The sequence below is a fragment of the Astyanax mexicanus genome, chromosome 22 (assembly GCF_023375975.1).
Source record: "Astyanax mexicanus isolate ESR-SI-001 chromosome 22, AstMex3_surface, whole genome shotgun sequence".
Lineage (NCBI taxonomy): Eukaryota > Metazoa > Chordata > Actinopteri > Characiformes > Acestrorhamphidae > Astyanax > Astyanax mexicanus.
Window position 1 is genome coordinate 28,657,168 of NC_064429.1, and position 18,084 is coordinate 28,675,251.

The 18,084-nt window shown below is 39.5% G+C and overlaps 1 protein-coding gene across 5 annotated transcripts in view; it reads left to right on the forward strand.

Annotated features, from left to right (window-relative positions):
* Positions 1 to 809: 809 nt before the first annotated feature.
* cacna1ba (calcium channel, voltage-dependent, N type, alpha 1B subunit, a) overlaps positions 810 to 18,084 on the forward strand; it is a 214,112-nt gene continuing 196,837 nt past the window's right edge. For 3 of the 5 annotated variants that reach the window (XM_049470673.1, XM_049470676.1, XM_049470675.1), the window contains exons 1-2: positions 813 to 987; positions 5,772 to 5,911. In XM_049470673.1, coding sequence (XP_049326630.1) covers positions 895 to 987; positions 5,772 to 5,911 — 233 coding nt within the window. In that variant the 5' untranslated portion in view covers positions 813 to 894. Of the gene's footprint in view, positions 988 to 5,771; positions 5,912 to 18,084 lie in introns of all 5 variants that reach the window. The other 2 variants (XM_049470674.1, XM_049470677.1) reach the window with 2 other exon arrangements.

The following is an 18,084-nucleotide window of genomic DNA, read 5'->3' on the forward strand; positions in this document are numbered from 1 at the left end:
TGCTGTCAAGCGTGCATCATAATTCTTCGTCATTTTATGATGTTTGTACCAAAAGGACAGGTCTGAAAAGAAACTCTTAATGCCTAAATGTTTGTGAACACTTCTTTCAAGTCAGCTATTGCTGCCACAGATGTGCACATGCACAAACACACGTGCACAGCTAGTTAATACAGTCCATGTCAAGAAGTACTGCTAATAGAGTAGGACTCTCTTTGCTCTAGATGAGCAGATAATCAAGTGGCTTAGTGGGTTAGAATGTTGGCCTTTCAACACTGAGGTTCTGGGTTCAAGTCCCCATCTGAATGTGCATGTTTTCTGTGCGTGTTTTCACTGCGGACTATAATTCCCTCCACAGTCTAAAAACATGTAGAACAGGTATTTTCGATACTCTAAATTGCCCTAAAAATTGAGGTCAGTCAACCCGAAACATTTTAAGAACTTTGAAAGTACATTATGATGAAAATGGCCCTCATCAGGACCGCCCCGAAAAGGAAGACCAAGAATTTCCAGCCTCAGAAAACTTCTAACTGTACTGTATATAAATTAATAATGAAGATTTACCTCAAGGTAAAGAGCAAAGTGTTTGACCCTTTGGATTGCGGTCAAAATCTTAAGTACCTGATGCAGTCCTTCAAGTAGACGGTGGTTTCAACCACCATGCCTAATACCAGGGGTGGGTTACAGGGTTACCTAGCTGTGGAGCTCTGCAATTGTATTTTCTGGAATCGAGTAAAAAGCCTTCCTTTTTCTTTCTTTTCACTTTTACAAAAAGTTACTCCAGCAAAAGCAGGATAAACTCTTGATTTTTGAAGAAACAAATAATTAACCACATGTCCCAATACTTGTATCCATATTATATGTTCTTTTCTTAACTCTTTCACTCCATTTGAGTACATGATCCTCGCCACCATCATAGCGAACTGCATCGTCCTGGCCTTGGAGCAGCATTTACCTGCGGGTGATATGACCCCGCTGTCACAGCGACTGGTGAGTACCTGTGTCACACCTGTACAGTGTCACACGTTTATTCATATGTAAATTAATGCTGCTTTGATTGGCTGACTACTTTGACCCCTACAGGCTATTACATGTAGATACAGTGTCTTACAGCACATACTAGGATCTCTTGCATGGTGTAGTCCTCTAGAAATTCATTCCTAGAAGTCCCAGAGAGAGTCTCACAGTTGTGGCCATTGATTGTTCCACTGCATGGTACCTATTCTAGGTTCAACTCGACTTGACTTGGCTCTTCTAGGCTTTTTGCTTTTCTTTTTTTGTCCTAATTTGGTACCTGGTACCTGGAACCAGGTACTTTTTTAGTACTTGCGGCCTTGGGATTCCTAGCAAGCCGACTAGGGACTACAACATGATATATAAACACTGATTGGCTATATAGAGTTACTCAACACAAAATGCACAAAAAGTCACAATCCTTTAAGTATTCAGAAAAGTGCCATTGGCCTTCCTTAATGTCTCTAGATGATTAGTGCTCTCCTGCAACCGTGTTGAGCTCTTCATTGATGTTGCATTGGTAGTAGTTTGGAAAGACATGGCAGGTTGGCTAGCCACACCCTTCTAATACTGGTTAGCCACACCCTTCTAACACTGGTGCCATTGTTTGATTGGTTGGGTTGGTTTGGGCAGTTCTAGCTCCAACCACTAATCAATCCCACTTGATCCATCTACTTACTCTAACTGCTGCCTCCAGGCGTGAAATGCTTGACCATTAGAATGTTGGGGTGTTTTTGACCTGACTTGACTCTACTAGGCTGTTTTACTTTTCCATTTTTTGTCTCAAATTTGGTACCTGGTACCTGTTAAGTATTTGCAGCCTTTGTAGTTCCGAACAAGCTGAGTAGGGACTACAACTTAATGTATATACACTAATTGGCTATATAGAGTTACTCAACACGAAAAGCACAAAAAGTCACAATCCTTTAAGGAATAGCTATTAATCTTCGTCACTGTATTATCACTCTGAAGATGATGATGATGATGTAGTGATGGATCTCTGATTGTAGACAATGAATAAAGGTAACATGTACCAAATGCGGCATGAGTTGAGTTGAGTAGAGTTAAGTAGTGTAGGTACCATGCAGTGGGAAAGCGCTTGCATTGGCCTTGCTTGATGTCTTGATGTCTACTGTAGGCGATTAGTGCTCTCCTGCAAGCATGTTGAGCTCTTCATTGATGTTTTATTGGCAGTAGTTTGGAAAGACATGGCAGGTTGGCTATTTTAGCGCATCTTAGCCACACCCTCTTAATACTGGTGCCATTGTTTGATTGGTTGATTTGGATTGGGCAGTTCTAGCTCCAACCACTAATCAATCCCACTTAATCTATCTACCTACTTATACTATATACTAATTATAAGTCCAGGAGTGAAGTACTTGACCAGTTGAATGTTGGGGTGTTTTTGACCTGACTCGATTCTACTAGGCTGTTTTACTTTTCCATTTTTTGTCTCAGATTTGGTACCTGGTACCTGGAACCAGGTACTTTTTAAGTACTTGTGGCCTTGTAGTTCCAAGCAATCTGACTAGGGGCTACAATGTGGTATATAAACACTGATTGGCTATATAGAGTCACTCAACACGAAAAGCACAAAAAGTCACAATCCTTTAAAGAATCGCCATTAATCTTCGTCACTGTATTATCACTCTCAAGATGATTCTGATGTAGTGATGGATCTCTGATTGTAGACAATGAGAGTGCAGGGTACCAGGTACCAAATACGAGTTGAGTTGAGTTAAGTAGAGTTGAGTAGTGTTTGGTACCATGCAGTGGGAAAGCGCTTGCATTGGCCTTGCTTGATGTCTCTAGGTGATTAGTGCTCTCCTGCAAGAGTGTTGTGCTCTTCATTGATGTTTAATTGGCAGTAGTTTGGAAAGACACGGCAGGTTGGCTATCTTAGTGCATCTTAGCCACACCCTATTAATACTGGTGCCTTTGTTTGATTGGTTGGGTTGGTTTGGCCAGTTCTAGCTTCAACCACTAAACAATCCCACTTGATCCATCTACCTACTCTTAGTGCTACCTGCAGGAGTGGAGTGCTAAACCAGTTGAACGTTGGGGTGTTTTTGACCTGACTCGACTCTACTAGGCTGTTTTACTTTTCCATTTTTTGTCTCAAATTTGGTACCTGGTACCTGTTAAGTACTTGTGGCCTTGTAGTTCCAAGCAATCTGACTAGGGGCTACAATGTGGTATATATGCACTGATTGGCTATATAGAGTCACTCAACATAAAAAGCACAAAAAGTCACAATCCTGTAAAGAATCGCCATTAATCTTCGTCACTGTATTATCACTCTAAAGATGATGATGATGTGGTAATGGACCTCTGATTGTAGACAATAAGAGTACAGGGTACCAGGTACCAAATGCGGGTTGAGTTAAGTAGAGTTAAGTGGGAAAACGCTTGCATTGGCCTTGCTTGATGTCCCTAGGCGATTAGTGCTCTCCTGCAAGCGTGTTAAGGTCTTCATTGATGTTTCATTGGCAGTAGTTTGGAAAGACATGGCAGGTTGGCTATCTTAGTGCATCTTGGCCACCCCCTATTAATACTGGTGACATTGTTTGATTGGTTGGTTTGGATTGGGCAGTTCTAGCTCAAACCACTAATCAATCCCACTTGATCCACCATCTACCTACTCTTAATGCTAAGTCCAGGAGTGGAATGCTTGACCAGTTGAATGTTGGGGTGTTTTTTTTTACCTGTGCTTATTTGTAGCCCTGCCCCCTTGTTACCTTTCCCCAGGTGTTCCCTATTTCCTTTCCCGGCCTGTGTTTGTATTTATAGCCCCGTGTTTCCTGTTTCCTTGGTCGGATCTTTTATGTCTTCATGTCTGTTCAGGTTACATGTTTTCTTGGTCTCAATTTACTTCTTGTTTATTGCTTCTTTATTTGTTTTCTTAGTTTATTAATAAAATTACTTGCGATTGCGTCCTCTCTCTGCTGCATCCTGACAAGAGGTACAACCTGCAAGACTGTAGATCTACAGGAACACGATTGGAGACCCCCGGCATAGAGAGATCAATTGATTTAGCAGGACAATAAAACACAATACACTTTCCAGGCTGAATGGAAGACCCCCCTCCTCCTTTATAAGAGAATCAGCTCAGCAGGGGTCTAGAGGCAGTGAGTAGCAGCAGCTGGGAGCTGGGATTTCCTCACTGCTGCTTTGTAAACCAACCAGGATCAAACTGTGCCTCGCTTTAATCCACCCACCAGTCCATCCCGGTATTTAAAACCAGAACTGCGTGTTTGGCTTTTGAACTCTTGACGTTACGTTTCATCATTAAATGGATAAACACTGAGGAGGGCCATGTTCACTTTGTCAGGGGGGGGGGGGGGTGGGGGCTGAGGCAATACTGAGGCACAGGAGTGTTTTTTAAGAATGAGGCGTCACTCATTCATTCATCTCGAGGGCCTGCCAGCTGCCTTCAAGAATTGATCCGCTAACTCAGCTAGCCTTGTGCCATGCCTGAGACATTGATTTCAAATAGGAAAAAGGAGGACATTCAATGGAACTTTGTCTTTGTGGGTTACGTACCTGTCAATTCTATCTCCTTTTAGATCAGAAACACATTTAAAGGACCATTATTGTATTTTTTTGGTTGCTAGATGGTTGTTGTGGTATCCCAGGTGAATGCAGTGGGGTTGCTAAGTGGTTGTTAGATGGCTGCGATGGAATTGCATACCTTACAATCCACCTAGCAGCATTTTAGCACCCATCTACTAGCAACTTACTACCAACACCCTAACAACCTCCTTGGGTACCATATCACAAAAGAATTTAGCAATCACTTAGCAATACCAAAGCTAACTAACACTTGGAATACCATAACAATCATCTAGTAAGGTCTTTGCAACCACTTTGCAAATCTAATAGCATCCATCCAGCAGGTATTAGGCTAGGTATTAATTTCACCTAGCACCTAGCTACCTCTCTAGTTCAGAGCAATTGTTTAACAATCCTTTCACATAACAGCCTAAGCAATTTCATTGCAACCACATAGCAACACCATAGCAACCACCTAGTTCCCAGTATGGGGAGAGTAGCCAGAGCTTCCCTGGCAGTTTAAGCTCTCCTGCAAGCATGTTGAACTGTTTGAAGATTTAGCATTAGCAGCAGGTTGAAGATGTAATAAAATATAAAAGGTGGATTGGAAGCAATGCCATAGCAACCACCTGCATTATACAGTAAACCAAGTGAAATTCCTTGGACTTCGAAGCAGTTGCTTAGAAACCTGCCTAGCAACTACCTAGATTTTGGACAAGATTTCCTTGATGACGTTTCAATTATAAAAGTATTTTTTTTTCATAAGCGCTGCCACTATGATCAGGAGACCGCTGGTTTGAATCCTGTTAATGTAGCTTGTTTCAGCTACCAGAGCCCTGAGAGAGCACAATTGGCCTTGCTCTCTCTCTCTCTGGGTGGGTAGATGACGCTCTTTCCCCTCATCGCTCCTAGGGTGATGTCGATCAGCACAAGGCGTCTGTGAGCTGATGTATTGAAATCGAGTTGTGCGCTTTCCTCTGAGTCAATGCTGCATCAGGAGCAGTTTAAAAAGAGGCGGAGTCTTCAGAGACTTCACATATATCGGAGGAGGCATGTTCTAGTCTTCACTCTCCTAGTGTGTTGGGGCATCACTAGTGATAGCGGGAATCCTGATGAGTAGGTTGGGTAATTGGCCGTGTAAATTAGGGAGAAAATTGGAAAAAATATATAATTTTATTTTTATTATATATTTTTTTTCTCCCCCACAGGACGACACTGAGCCCTACTTCATTGGCATCTTCTGCTTCGAGGCTGGAATTAAGATCATCGCTCTAGGCTTTGCTTTTCATAAAGGCTCCTACCTCCGGAACGGCTGGAATGTAATGGATTTCGTGGTGGTGTTGACTGGGTGAGTCCAGCGATTACATCTAACCTTACCCTCACGGCTCTGCGCTTGTTTTCAGCTGGAGATCAGCGGGTTGAATGTGGATGAATAGATGATGGATGGGGATTTGGAGATGGTGGAGAACAAGGTTACTGCTGCAGTGCATGTCTGCACTTCAATAAGACCTCTGAATTTTATACATATTTAATTCAGAGGTTCTAATGAAGTGCAGACGTGCACTGCTGCACGTAAAATGTAAATTCTCACTCTTTCACACTCTTTTTTTTCCTGCTTTAGTTAGGTGGTTCTTCAGTACGATGGTGGAAAAGGGTTTAATTGGATGTATTGATGTGATTTTCTCACAAAATGTGGAAAAATGGGGATTGTAGCCATAATGGCGCTACTTCATGGTCCTGTACCAAGATGAATGGTTGACTGGAGGGCGTACACTTGTTGGAGGGGGCAGATGGTGATTGACGCTGTTTGCTGAATGTTCATGATGCATGGCGCAATGTTTTTTTGCACTGGAGCATCATGATTGGTGAGATGATTGCTGATGAAACTTCTGGAGAAAAAGGGTGTGCCCTCAATGTTTCTGTAACTCAATTATTCTCAATTTGTTCCAGTTGGATTTAGTTTTGCATCATTTTTAAATGTGAGCTCATCACCTTCAACACAGTTAGCAGATCTCAAGACAAATGACAAATAGACCAAAAGATCATTGAGAAAGAGAAGGAGAGAAAAGAGAAGGGAGAGAAGGGAACAAAAGAAAAGAGAAAGAAGTACAAAAAATGAGAGAGAGTTAAAGATAGAGGGGATGATGATAGCAAGTAGAATAGAAGAAAGAGAATACAAATGAAAATGTAAAAAATAGAGAGAAGAGATTAAGAAGGGAAAGAGAGGGAGACAGAGTAAAAAAAAAGGAGACAGAAGACAAAAGAGAGTGAAAAGAAAGACAGGAGAAGGTATTGCTGGAGCGAGGAATAGGAGGGGAGGGGGTTGAGGATATAAAATTAAGTAGAGAGAAATAATTAAAAGAGAGAAAAAGGAAGGTGAGGATAATGGAGAGTTGTTAGAGAGAAAAAAGAGGGAAAGCATGAGGAGAGAGAAAGATTTCAAAAAACACAGAAATGAAAATTGAATGAGAGGGGTCAGAGGATGAAGACAAAAGAGGGAGATAAAGAAGCAAAATAGAAGGAGAGAGAATAACAGAAATTGGAAATAAAGAGAGATGATACGACAGAATGGGAGGAAAGAAAAGGAGAGGGGTTAATGAAGAGGGAAAAGAGAGGGGAGAGAGTGAGAAGAGAAAGAAGAGATGGAGAGTGAATCAGTGACAGAATCAGAAGAACGTGAGGAGGAAGATGATAGTTGGTGGAAGTGAAGATAAGGAAAAGAGAGATGAAGAGAAATAGAGATAAAAAATAAATAAATGCAAAGATAGAGAGGAGAAGGAGGATGGACAGAGAGTATGGGAAAATGGGGAAAAGGAGAGAGATTGAAAGCGAAAAGAAGGAGAGCAAAGGAGGGAGTGTGGAGAAAGATGTGAAAGAGTATAAATAGAGAAAAAGGGAGATAAAGAAGCAAAATAGAGGGAGATAGGATATCAGAAAATGGCCAAGTAAAGAGAGATGATACAACAGAATGGGAGGAAAGAAAGTTAGAGGGGTTCATGAAGAGGGAAAAGAGAGGAAAGAGATTGAGAAGAAAAAGGGGAGAGGAAGAGAGAAAGACGACATAATCAGAAGAAAGTGAGGAGGGAGATAATGGTGGGTGCAAAAGAAAAGAAGTGAAGGAAAAGAGAGAGGAAGAGAGAGAGAGACAAGAAAATTAATGGAAAGATAGAGAGGGAAAGGAGAATGGGAAGAGAGAAAGGGAAGAAGGCAGAATGGAAATGAAAAGGAAAGTGAGTGATGTTGAAAGCAAAAAGGCAGAGAGCAATGAGGGGAGTGTGGAGAAAGATGTGAAATGGAGGGAAAGAAAAGAGATGTGGTGCAGAGTAAAGAGAGGGGATAAAAGGAAAGGAGAGAGAGAGGGAAAAAAGTTGTATGGAGCACCACCATCATTCCAGAGAACAGTTCTTCCAGTGGACTTAATGCTGGGAGTTGGGGGGGGGGGGGGGGTTATACCCCTCTAGCCCACATCTGGTATTAACAGGCATGGTGCCAGTAGGTTATCCAAAAGCAGTGTGTAAGACTGGTGGAGGAGAACATGCCAAGATGCATGAAAACCAGGGTTATTCCACCAAATATTAATTTCTGAACTCTTAAAACTTTATGAATATGAACTTGTTTTCTTTGCATTATTTGAGGTCTGAAAGCTCTGATTTTTGTTATTTCAGCCATTTCTCATTTTCTGCAAATAAATGCTCTACACAACAGAGACAACAGAGCTGTCTTTGCAAATAATAAAATAGGCTAGTTAATGTGTTTATTAGAATTTCATAATTTGTCTGTATCCTGTAGTTTCCAAATGTTTGCTATATTTAGCAGATGCATGGTTTTCTTCAGAGCATTAGGAGATGAGTAATGGGAGTAATGGGAGTGGTTTATTTGTACACACAGAAGGCCATGCTGCTGGTTGTGCGAGCAGCTCTGCCGGCTGACACAGCCCGGGGACGTGGGGGGGTCCTGGGGGACGCTGCTGTGACGGGGGTTGCTGTTGCGTCGGAACCGCTCGCTGGATGGTTACTGCCTCCACTGGGGAGGGTCTTGGCTCACTTTCACTAATGGCTGAGAGATTTACTTTACCCATCCACCGGGGGCTTACGTCAGCCCGCCACCTCATTGCAATAAACAGATTTAGTGGGAGCAGCGCTCTTCCTGCAGAGGAACAGGCCTGTGCAGAGCGGCCTGCAGACAGAGACTGAGCCTGTGCTCTTCCTCTGCAGCTTCTGCACACACTACACAGTCACAGAGGCCAGCGTGATGTATTATGTAGAGGCAGTTTCTACTGAAGATGCTCTGAGTCAGAGATGTGCAGTTTGGATAACCCAAACATCATGACGTCATAAGGTGCATGCGCATTTGTCCCGCCCTGCAGAATCGTATTCTACCAGTTACGACAGCCTTAATCTTTTGAGGTTTGAGCAGGTAGGTAGCCAACGTGCTAACAGCAAGCCTTAGTAGAGTTAGAGACACAATGTTAACAGATACAGCAGTTGGGCTAGTTAAGGTTGAGCAAATGGGTAGCCATGACGCTAACAGCAAGCCTTAGTAGAGTTAGAGACGCAATGCTAACAGACACAGCAGTTGGGCTAGGTTAGGTTGAGCAGATGGGTAGCCATGATGCTAACAGCAAGCCTCGGTTATAGGGCTAAACGATGAACCATTTTTTAAATAAAATTGCAATTTGAATGGACGTGGTTTTTTAATTGCAGAAGGTAAAATTTGAATTAGCTAATAGTTTCCAAGTTTGTGTGAAGATACAGCCTGCTCTTCCTGAGACAAATCATGACTCTGCGTTTGTAGTCCATAGGGTGCTGGGGATTGTAGTCTTTGGACTCATAGTCACTCCCATGCTCAATATTAATGTTTTAATAATTATGTCTCAGCATGTATTTATGTCCAATAATAAATAAAAGCTGTCACACTTTGATAAATATTGTTTATAGAGAAAGAAAATAAAGATTAAAACATAAATGCATGTTATGTACACACACACACACACGCATATATGTATTATTGATATGTTAACCACTAATTAATGGTGCTTTAAAAATAATCACAATTTAAATTGCAATATTCTTTGGAAAAATTGCGATTATTTTGTCCAAATCGTGCAGCCTTACTCGGTAGTGTCAGAGATGCAATGCTAACACACAAAAAGTTGGGCTAGGTAAAGTTTAGCAGATAGGTAGCCATGATGCTAACAGCAAGCTTTAGTAGAGTTAGAGTCCCAATGCTAACAGACAGAAAGTTTGGCTAGGTTGGGTTGAGCAGATGGGTAGCCATGATGCTAACAGCCAGGCTCAGTGGAGTAATTAGCCGCATGGCTAGCAGACCCAGCAGTTGTACTAGGTTGGGTTGAGCAGATGGGTAGCTACAATGCTAAAAGCCATACTCGGTAGTGTTAGAAACTGTTTTTATTGCAGCTCTGCTTCCAGATTGTGGAAATTGTTACTACAAACTTGAACAGAAGGATTGAAGCTGTAATTCCACACTGTTGTATTTAAACTTTAGCGATTAATCTGTGGGTAACGTGCGTTCATCATTTGGATTATCTGTGATCTGTAACAACACTATCCGTGTTTGTAAGCATATGGGCATGTTTTTTAAGCCACAATTTCGTCATTCTGCCCACATGGCCCATTTACATGCTTTAAATCCTTTATTAGATGGTTTGTCCATGCACATTTGGATCTGTGATGTATAGTAATAGCTAAGGGCTGACAGTCAGACACTGACACTCTGTCGCTTCGTCGCTCGGGACCGTCGTATGGGCGAGGTCAGCCTTATTGACAGCTTGTCCGGCATGTTGCGGGAAGCTGTCAGCCTGCTTTGCCTGATACCGGGTGGCGTGAGGTGGCTGTTAGCGAGCGCCGGGCTGGTTGATTGAATCGAGGTGGCCTGATGTGATAACTGCAGTGGAGGCTACAGTGGAGGTCCATTACAGGAGCCGTCCAGTCCTGTTATCAGTGACCTGTACTGGCGGTGATTTACCCGTGCCGGCAGCGTCCTGATGACTGTGGGCTGAACGAGGGGTAGAGGGATGTGCGCTGCATAAAACACTGCCCTGATTTCTGCCCGCTTCCTTCAGGATGGACGATGGCCGCGGTGCTGTGATAATCATGCTGTTGACTGCTTGTCGATAGGAGCTCTGAGGATACTGCAGCGTAGTTTTCTTGACAGCTGGAGTGGAACGGAAGTAGATCAGTAGGACAGTGTGAGTGCTTTTAATTGATGCTGATTTAAAGTGACAGTCTGTAGATTTCGGGGATTTAGTGACCCCTCTGGTGAGAATGCGTAATTGCACAGAGGATGTGAAAGAGTACTTTTAATGCAGGTAAATGTTGTTTTGTTAATTTATGAAATTATGTCAAATTGTATAGAGCAGCTAAATCCAACAAATCTACCAGAACACTAGAAGAATATGTTATTTCAGAACACTGACCATTGTTAGCTAGCTATGCTAACCTGATATTCCTACAGGCTATTTAATGTTATGTGGAGCCTTTAAAGTAAGAGGTCTGTGGAGGGCTATGTGGGGGGTATTAAGCTGCCTAACATTGAGCTGTGGAGCAGTAGAACTGTTTTCTGGAAGGATGAAACTACATCCAATAGTTTTAAGCTGAGTTCCCAGAGCAAATTTACTGTATTCTAAAATATATTTACATTTACTCAAAAGCAGGATATCTGCCAATCCCACATACCATAAAGAACAAATGGCTCAGGCAGATTGGCATATTATATTTGTCAACTGGGGTATTGGAACAAATAGCTTGTGCCATATCCAATATCAGGGGTATTTAATAAGAATTCAGTATGGTCCAGTTACAGGATATTTTGTCGGGCCAATGGCCGGACCATCGTCATTTTTAACCTGCCTTATGATGTAGTACTTTATACTTATGCTGTATACTGAAGAAGCCTAATAGTTCTCTCAGTGTTTTATTAGAAAAACACTATTCAGTATATTTCAACAATATGTATTGTTTTAAATAGGCCTGTCACAATAATTTGATTTCCGACATATCATATAATAAATGGAATAAATTATCGAGTCTATTAATGTGAATCTGTATGTCAACTTTGTTTCAAAATGCTATATTTATTACATTTGATTTTATTAATATTAGATTTAGTCTTGCCTGTCATAATAATTACATTAATGACAAATCTTACAATATATGGAGACATTTTTGCTGAACTTGGCCAGAATATCAGCTTTGTTTAAAAACGGCAGTTTTATTTTATTTAATATTATTACTGTTAGTATGTTTTATAAATGTAGTATTTCAATCTCTTTTTCTGGTGCGCACCATCTGAATTGACCTTTGTCCGACTGCTGCTTCTCACTGTGTACTTCACCTGTGCGTAATCCGCGCTCCTGCATCTGCACAGATCTGATTGGCAGAGGAGAGCATTTGGTGATCTTACAACACACTTGATTGGTATGTGAGTTTACTGCGCCGCATTAAAGCACGTAAACCGTAAAGACAAGAAAAGTTCCGTCGCTTTAAATAAACACTGTCAGAATTAAATCCTTCTCAGTAGTTTATCAGGACCCGGGCCGCGGTCCGCCTATTAGTGACCTCTGTCCTATATTATACTCAGTAACCGGGGTGTTGGCACAAGTAGCTCAGAATGATTGTTTTTTATACACTGCAACTGGTGGATGTTGTCAGAAATGGCTTGGGCAGATTGACATATTATACTCAGCAACTGTGGTGTTGGCACAAGTGGCTTGGGGTGATTGTTGTATTATACTCTGCAACTGGTGGATGCTGTCAAAAATGATTTGGGCAGATTGGCATATTACACTCAGCCACCGAGGAATGTTGGCACATACAGCAATCAACCTGAATTATTCCTAGATTTAAACCAGAGCTTGGCCGCTGCTACTCAATCTCTAGGTGTGGTTTTAGGGCTGGAAATGGCCCTAGTGATTTTTGCTGGCCGGGATACTTTTTTCTCCATACAGTGTATTTCTCTGCAATTCATTTTCAGTATAATTAAGTAATTAGATGTTCTCTGCTGCAGTGAAATAACGAGGTAATGTGTGCCTCCTCCAGCCATTTGCACAGCTCTAGCTCTCCTCCAATAAGACGTTTGGGTTTTGCTAATAAGAGAATATATCTGTCTCCCTGAGCTCACACCCTGATCAATACGCTATTGAACCAAACACAGGGAATGGATTTGCTACACCACTTTTCTTTATGGCTGTGCATTCATGCATTACATTCCCCCTCTCTATCTCTCTCTCTCTCTCCTACTTTCTCTCCCTCTCTCTCTCTCTCTCTCTCTCTCTCTCTCTCTCAGGCAGTAGTGGGTGAGGGGTGTGTTATGAAGCTTCATGCTGTTGATGTTGTGGTGAGCAGGATGGCAATGGGTGTCCTCATCTCCATTGATCGCTCTTAACGAGCTGCCTTTGTTCTCCGGAGGAAGATTACACACCCGGTCTTTGGTTACTCTCTGTTCCTGGGGAGAAAGAGAGAGAGAGAGAGAGAGATCTTGAACAGGGTGTGCTGATGGTCATCTGTGTACAGTATATTGTGTGTCTTACCTAGTCTCACAAGCATCCAATGTGTACGCTTCACCACTGAGTTCACTGTCCAGAAAATAGTAGGAGCAGGAAGATGTGTGGATGTTTTAAATGTAGCTCCTTCATCCACAGACACAGATTAACTTAGTTTAAAAGCTCCACATAGCATTAAATAGCCTGTTGGAAATCGGGTTAGCATAGCAAGCTAGCTACTTTATGATCAGTGTAAGAGACAGAGAAAAAATTAGGAAGTTTTGCTTGTGGAATAAACCAGATGTTGCTTTGTTAAGAAAAAGAAAATTGTTGAAACACTGACGTCTTATAAGAAAATTCTACATTAGCACTAGCATTAGCATCTGCATCAGCAATTCTACATTAGTCATAGAACATAGAACGTAATCGTAAAAAAAAATATTGTATAAAATCTCAATGTTCTTCCAGCATATAAGCGTTTCTCAGTTATGATAGTTTTTTTAGTTGTTAAAGATATTTCATATGCAAACTTTTTTGTTTTACATTTATTTTAGTAGGGTTAAAAAGCACAAAAAATTTAAATATAAAAATAAGGTTTCATTTTGCCTTTAACCTTACAAACAGCTTTTATATTAAACAGTTAAAAAAATTCAAACTCATTTAGTTTAAGAAATGGTGTCAAATATTAATAAATAATAAAAAATAAATATTAATAAATAACAAGTTCTATATGTTAAGATTTACCATATCAAATCTGCTATATCCCACTCACAAAATCACATTAAAACAGAAAATGGATGAATCAAATCATTCTGATTAACCTCCAAACACTAATTTGTATGTAAGTGTACGCATTGTCTTGTTAATAAAACAGTAGCAAACACACTATTACATCTTTATAACCTTACTGTTATTTTTAGCTACTTTATTTTTTTTTTTGTTATTTTTTATTATTCCAATTACTTGTCTCTTTATGTGACTGCTTTAGATTTGAGCCTAAAATGTATCCTTTTTATTTTGCATTATTTTAGTTGTTTGTTTGTATTTCTAACGCTTTTTTTTTTCAACCTGATTAAATAAATACATTTAAAAAAAAAATTTCAGTACCTTTAAGTTGTAAATTCTCGGCTGCACTGAAAATGAGGGTTTCCCACATTGTATTCCTGAGTAAAAAAAATAAAGTTTGCTTGATTGATTAATTGATTTCTACTGTGAATGTGTGGAGCCGCCATCTTGGATTTTAAGGGTTAGTGAGGCTCTCCTAACTTGTGTTTCAATTGAAATTTTCTCACATAGAATTCAGAAATCCTGACATCCATAGATCCATTTTAAATAGAGTGCAGCATATGAATGCATTTGTAATAACAATATATGCTTTTCTGGCTCATTTTTAGATCTTTTGTCAGGTGATGAAACTTATAACGTTCTTACTTTAGAGAGACTTTAGGTCTTTGAAGGCGACTGCACTTGAATATATTTTCTATGAGTTCTTAATTTTTCTGATTGACTGACCTTCATGCTTTTATTTTTTACCTTTAAGCCAAATGTTCCTTACTTAGTTGAGTAGTTTTTGCCATAATATGCAGGGTTTGTACGGTCATGAAAAAAACCTGGAAAAGATAAATAAAAATACCCAGAAACGTTTGGAAAAGTCATGGAAATTTGGTCTGCATATATTTGTGTTTCCGTTTATTGATGGAGAAAATCTATTTTGAGCTATATCAAAGTTAATTCAGTAATTTAGCCCTACACAGTGGAGCTCTCAGGATCTGACATTTTATTATTAAAGATTGTGTGTCAACTAGGGGTGGGCGATATGGCTCTAAAATAATATCACAAAATTTCAGTGTGTTTTTGCGATAACGATATACTTGGCGATATAGGAAAACTAAAATAATTAATTAATTTCAGGAATATAGTATAAGAGTATAACAGTATAATCATAATGTGGAAAAATACATAATAATTAGAATTAGAATTAGAATATTTAGTGCATGCATATAAACTGCAAACTAAAACAACTATACAATAAATAAACCTAAAGCTTCACAGTAAATAATAGACTACTTTTAAGACAGAACAGCCCTATTATCACGATATGGATTTTTAATATCATGATATTTCTGTGTCACGATATATTGTATACGATATAATATTGCCCAGCCCTAGTGTCAACATTTTTATAACATGCATTTTAGGCCTACTATCGATTTTGATTATAGTTTTAGTTTATAAGCTTTTTGGTTTTACAGTCCATGTCTGCATTGATGTTTTGCTTATGAAAAAACTAATTTTTAGGTCTTTTTTAACAGACGATGAAACTTATAACGTTCCTACTTTAGAGAGACTTCAGGTATTCGGTCTCATATTCCTGGTTTCAGTCGTCCTCAGGCTATATTAATCTTCCGTATCTTATTATTCCGTTATTCTGAGTGAAATGAATCTTTATCCAGTATGAAACGGAAGGAAGATATCCTGTCTCTGAGTTTTAGTTTAGTTCTATTTGTTCTGGGATCGTCTTACGGAGTTTGTACACTTGTGAGTGGATGTTCCAGTGGATAGAAGCATCCATTAATATTTAGACGTCTTATTCCGAGTGTGTTAGAGTTGTGAGGTGCTGTGTGTTTCTGCAGGAACTCTGTGAAAATAACAGGCTGTGTCGATGGTGAAGGTTCTGCAGGGGGTATAATGTCTCCTGCTGCTGCTCTCGCTGCCTCGGGGAACAAGCTGGAGCTTTACACACCATCTGTGTTGGACTGGTGGGGGGTTTAGCTGCAAACCAGCCTGTCCTGATGCTGTTTTGTGTTTTGATGTGTTTTGTTAGGATTCAATAGCCAGAGGAGGCGTGCCATGCATCTGCTGAACTGAGGAAGCCATGATCTTTATTGATCTGTCTTCAGGTTTACATTATTAGTGGATTACTGTGATTTATTGGACTTTTCTTCATTTTTTATTTTGATATATAAAAGAAAATTCAAGATAATTACTGTGTATAGAGTTTGGACTATGAAGAAATACATAAGAAATTATGTAGTAACTTAAAAGTGTTAAATAAACCAAAATAATCTGTGAAGAAGCATTTAGGTGCTCTTATCTGTGGAGCTGTTAACTTGTGATTTCTGTCTCTAAAAAACGTATCCTGATGAATTTAACTCTTGCTCTTCCTTTCCTGGGGTGGTCCTGATGAGTGCCAGTTTCATCATATTCATGTTTTAGATGGTCTTTGAAGGCGGCTGCACTTAAAGATATTTTCTGTAAGTTATTGCTTTTTTTTCATATTGACTGACCTTCATGTTATTTTTTTCCCTTTAAGTAAGATTTTTTCTTACTTAGTTCAGTAGTTTTTGTCATAATATACATAATACACAGGGTTCGTACGGTCATCAAAATCCTGGAAAGGTCATGGAATTTTTAAAAATGGCAATTTCCAGGCCTGGATAAGTTTTAGAAAAATAAAAATGCCCAGAAAGTTTTGGAAAAGTCATGTAAATTTGTTCTACAAATCTTTGTTTCAGTTTATTGATGGAGAAAATCTATTTTGAGCTAACAAATACATCAGCTCAGAGTTAATTCAGTAATTTAGACCAACACAATGCAGCTCTCAGGATCTGACACACATTTTATTATTAAAGATTGTGTGTCAGCATTTTTATAAGATCCATTTTAGACCTACTATAATCAGTACTCTTTTTGGTTTTATTGTCCATGTCTGCATTGATGTTTAATCATGAAAAATCGTATGGTCATGAAAATTTGCCTTGAAGGCATGGCAAGAAATGTCATTACAAATTCATGGAAATGTATTGGTTAAAAATTGTATGAACCCTGAATATAGATTAGAACATTACTCAAATAGAGCTATTCACTGTATACCAACTCCACCTAGACCTGTCACAATATTTGCAATATCGATTTATCGTACAATAAATTATCATGAACTCAATACTTTTTGATAATCGTGATATCGTCTATTGTGTTTATTTGTATGTTTGTTCACATATATAACAGTAAATTGTAGCCAGTCATGCTTCAATAACTGTGACCACATACACACAGTGTGGACTAAAGTAGATGAGGAAATAAGTATATAATTCCCTAACTAATTATAACAAATGATTATTTAAATTTTTTCCTGTCTTGTATAAGTGTATAATTACTTTTTTATGCTATTCTGTAATCATTATGTCAGTGGCATTTAATAGTCTTATAATTACAATAATATTGTGTATCTCAATACTTTCTGGGACAATATATCGCCCACAAAAAAAAATCTTATTGTGACAGGCCTAACTGATGCTCGCAAACATATTAAGACACAAGAAATTCAAGTAATTAACTCTTGATGAGTGCAGCACAGAAAATAAATAAAGTTGGATGAGTTTTTTTAGCTGGCTGTAGAAACAATTGACTGGGATTCCCGTTATCTTGTTATCAATCAATTGTAAGTGTAATGTTATCATGTGACTGGTATTGTCTCCATATGAGGCCAAAAAATACTTATAAGTATCATGGTGCAGGGAAGTAATGTAAGTAATGTCCACGTATGAGGACGCAGGGTCTTAAAAGATAAAATTGAAAAACTTATCCTCCTCAGCATTGGGAGGTTATGGGGTGGATGATAATAAATAATTGGCACATCAAGACTGTGATGTAACAGTTTTCAGGTTCTGGAATCAGCCTGTTTTTAAGCTCTGTTTTGGTTCTGCCAACCAAATTTTCTTTAAAAAAAAAAAACTGGACCCAACAGTGGAAATTTAGTGAAATGATGGTGTGAGTTGTGTGTGTTTGAGCTGAAGATAAGAGAAGTGTGTGTGTGTGTGTGGGGGGGGATGAGCAGAGTGTGTGTAGGGTATTTCATGGCTGAGGGATCAGATGGAGTGAGCTGAAGTGTGTGTGTGTGTGTGTGAGTAATGGTGAATTTTAGATTCTGATGGAGTAGAGTGGGAGGAATTGAACCCCCTCAGCTCAGTCTGCTCCATCTTCCTCAAACACTCTGCACCCAACACGACTCAGCTTTCCCG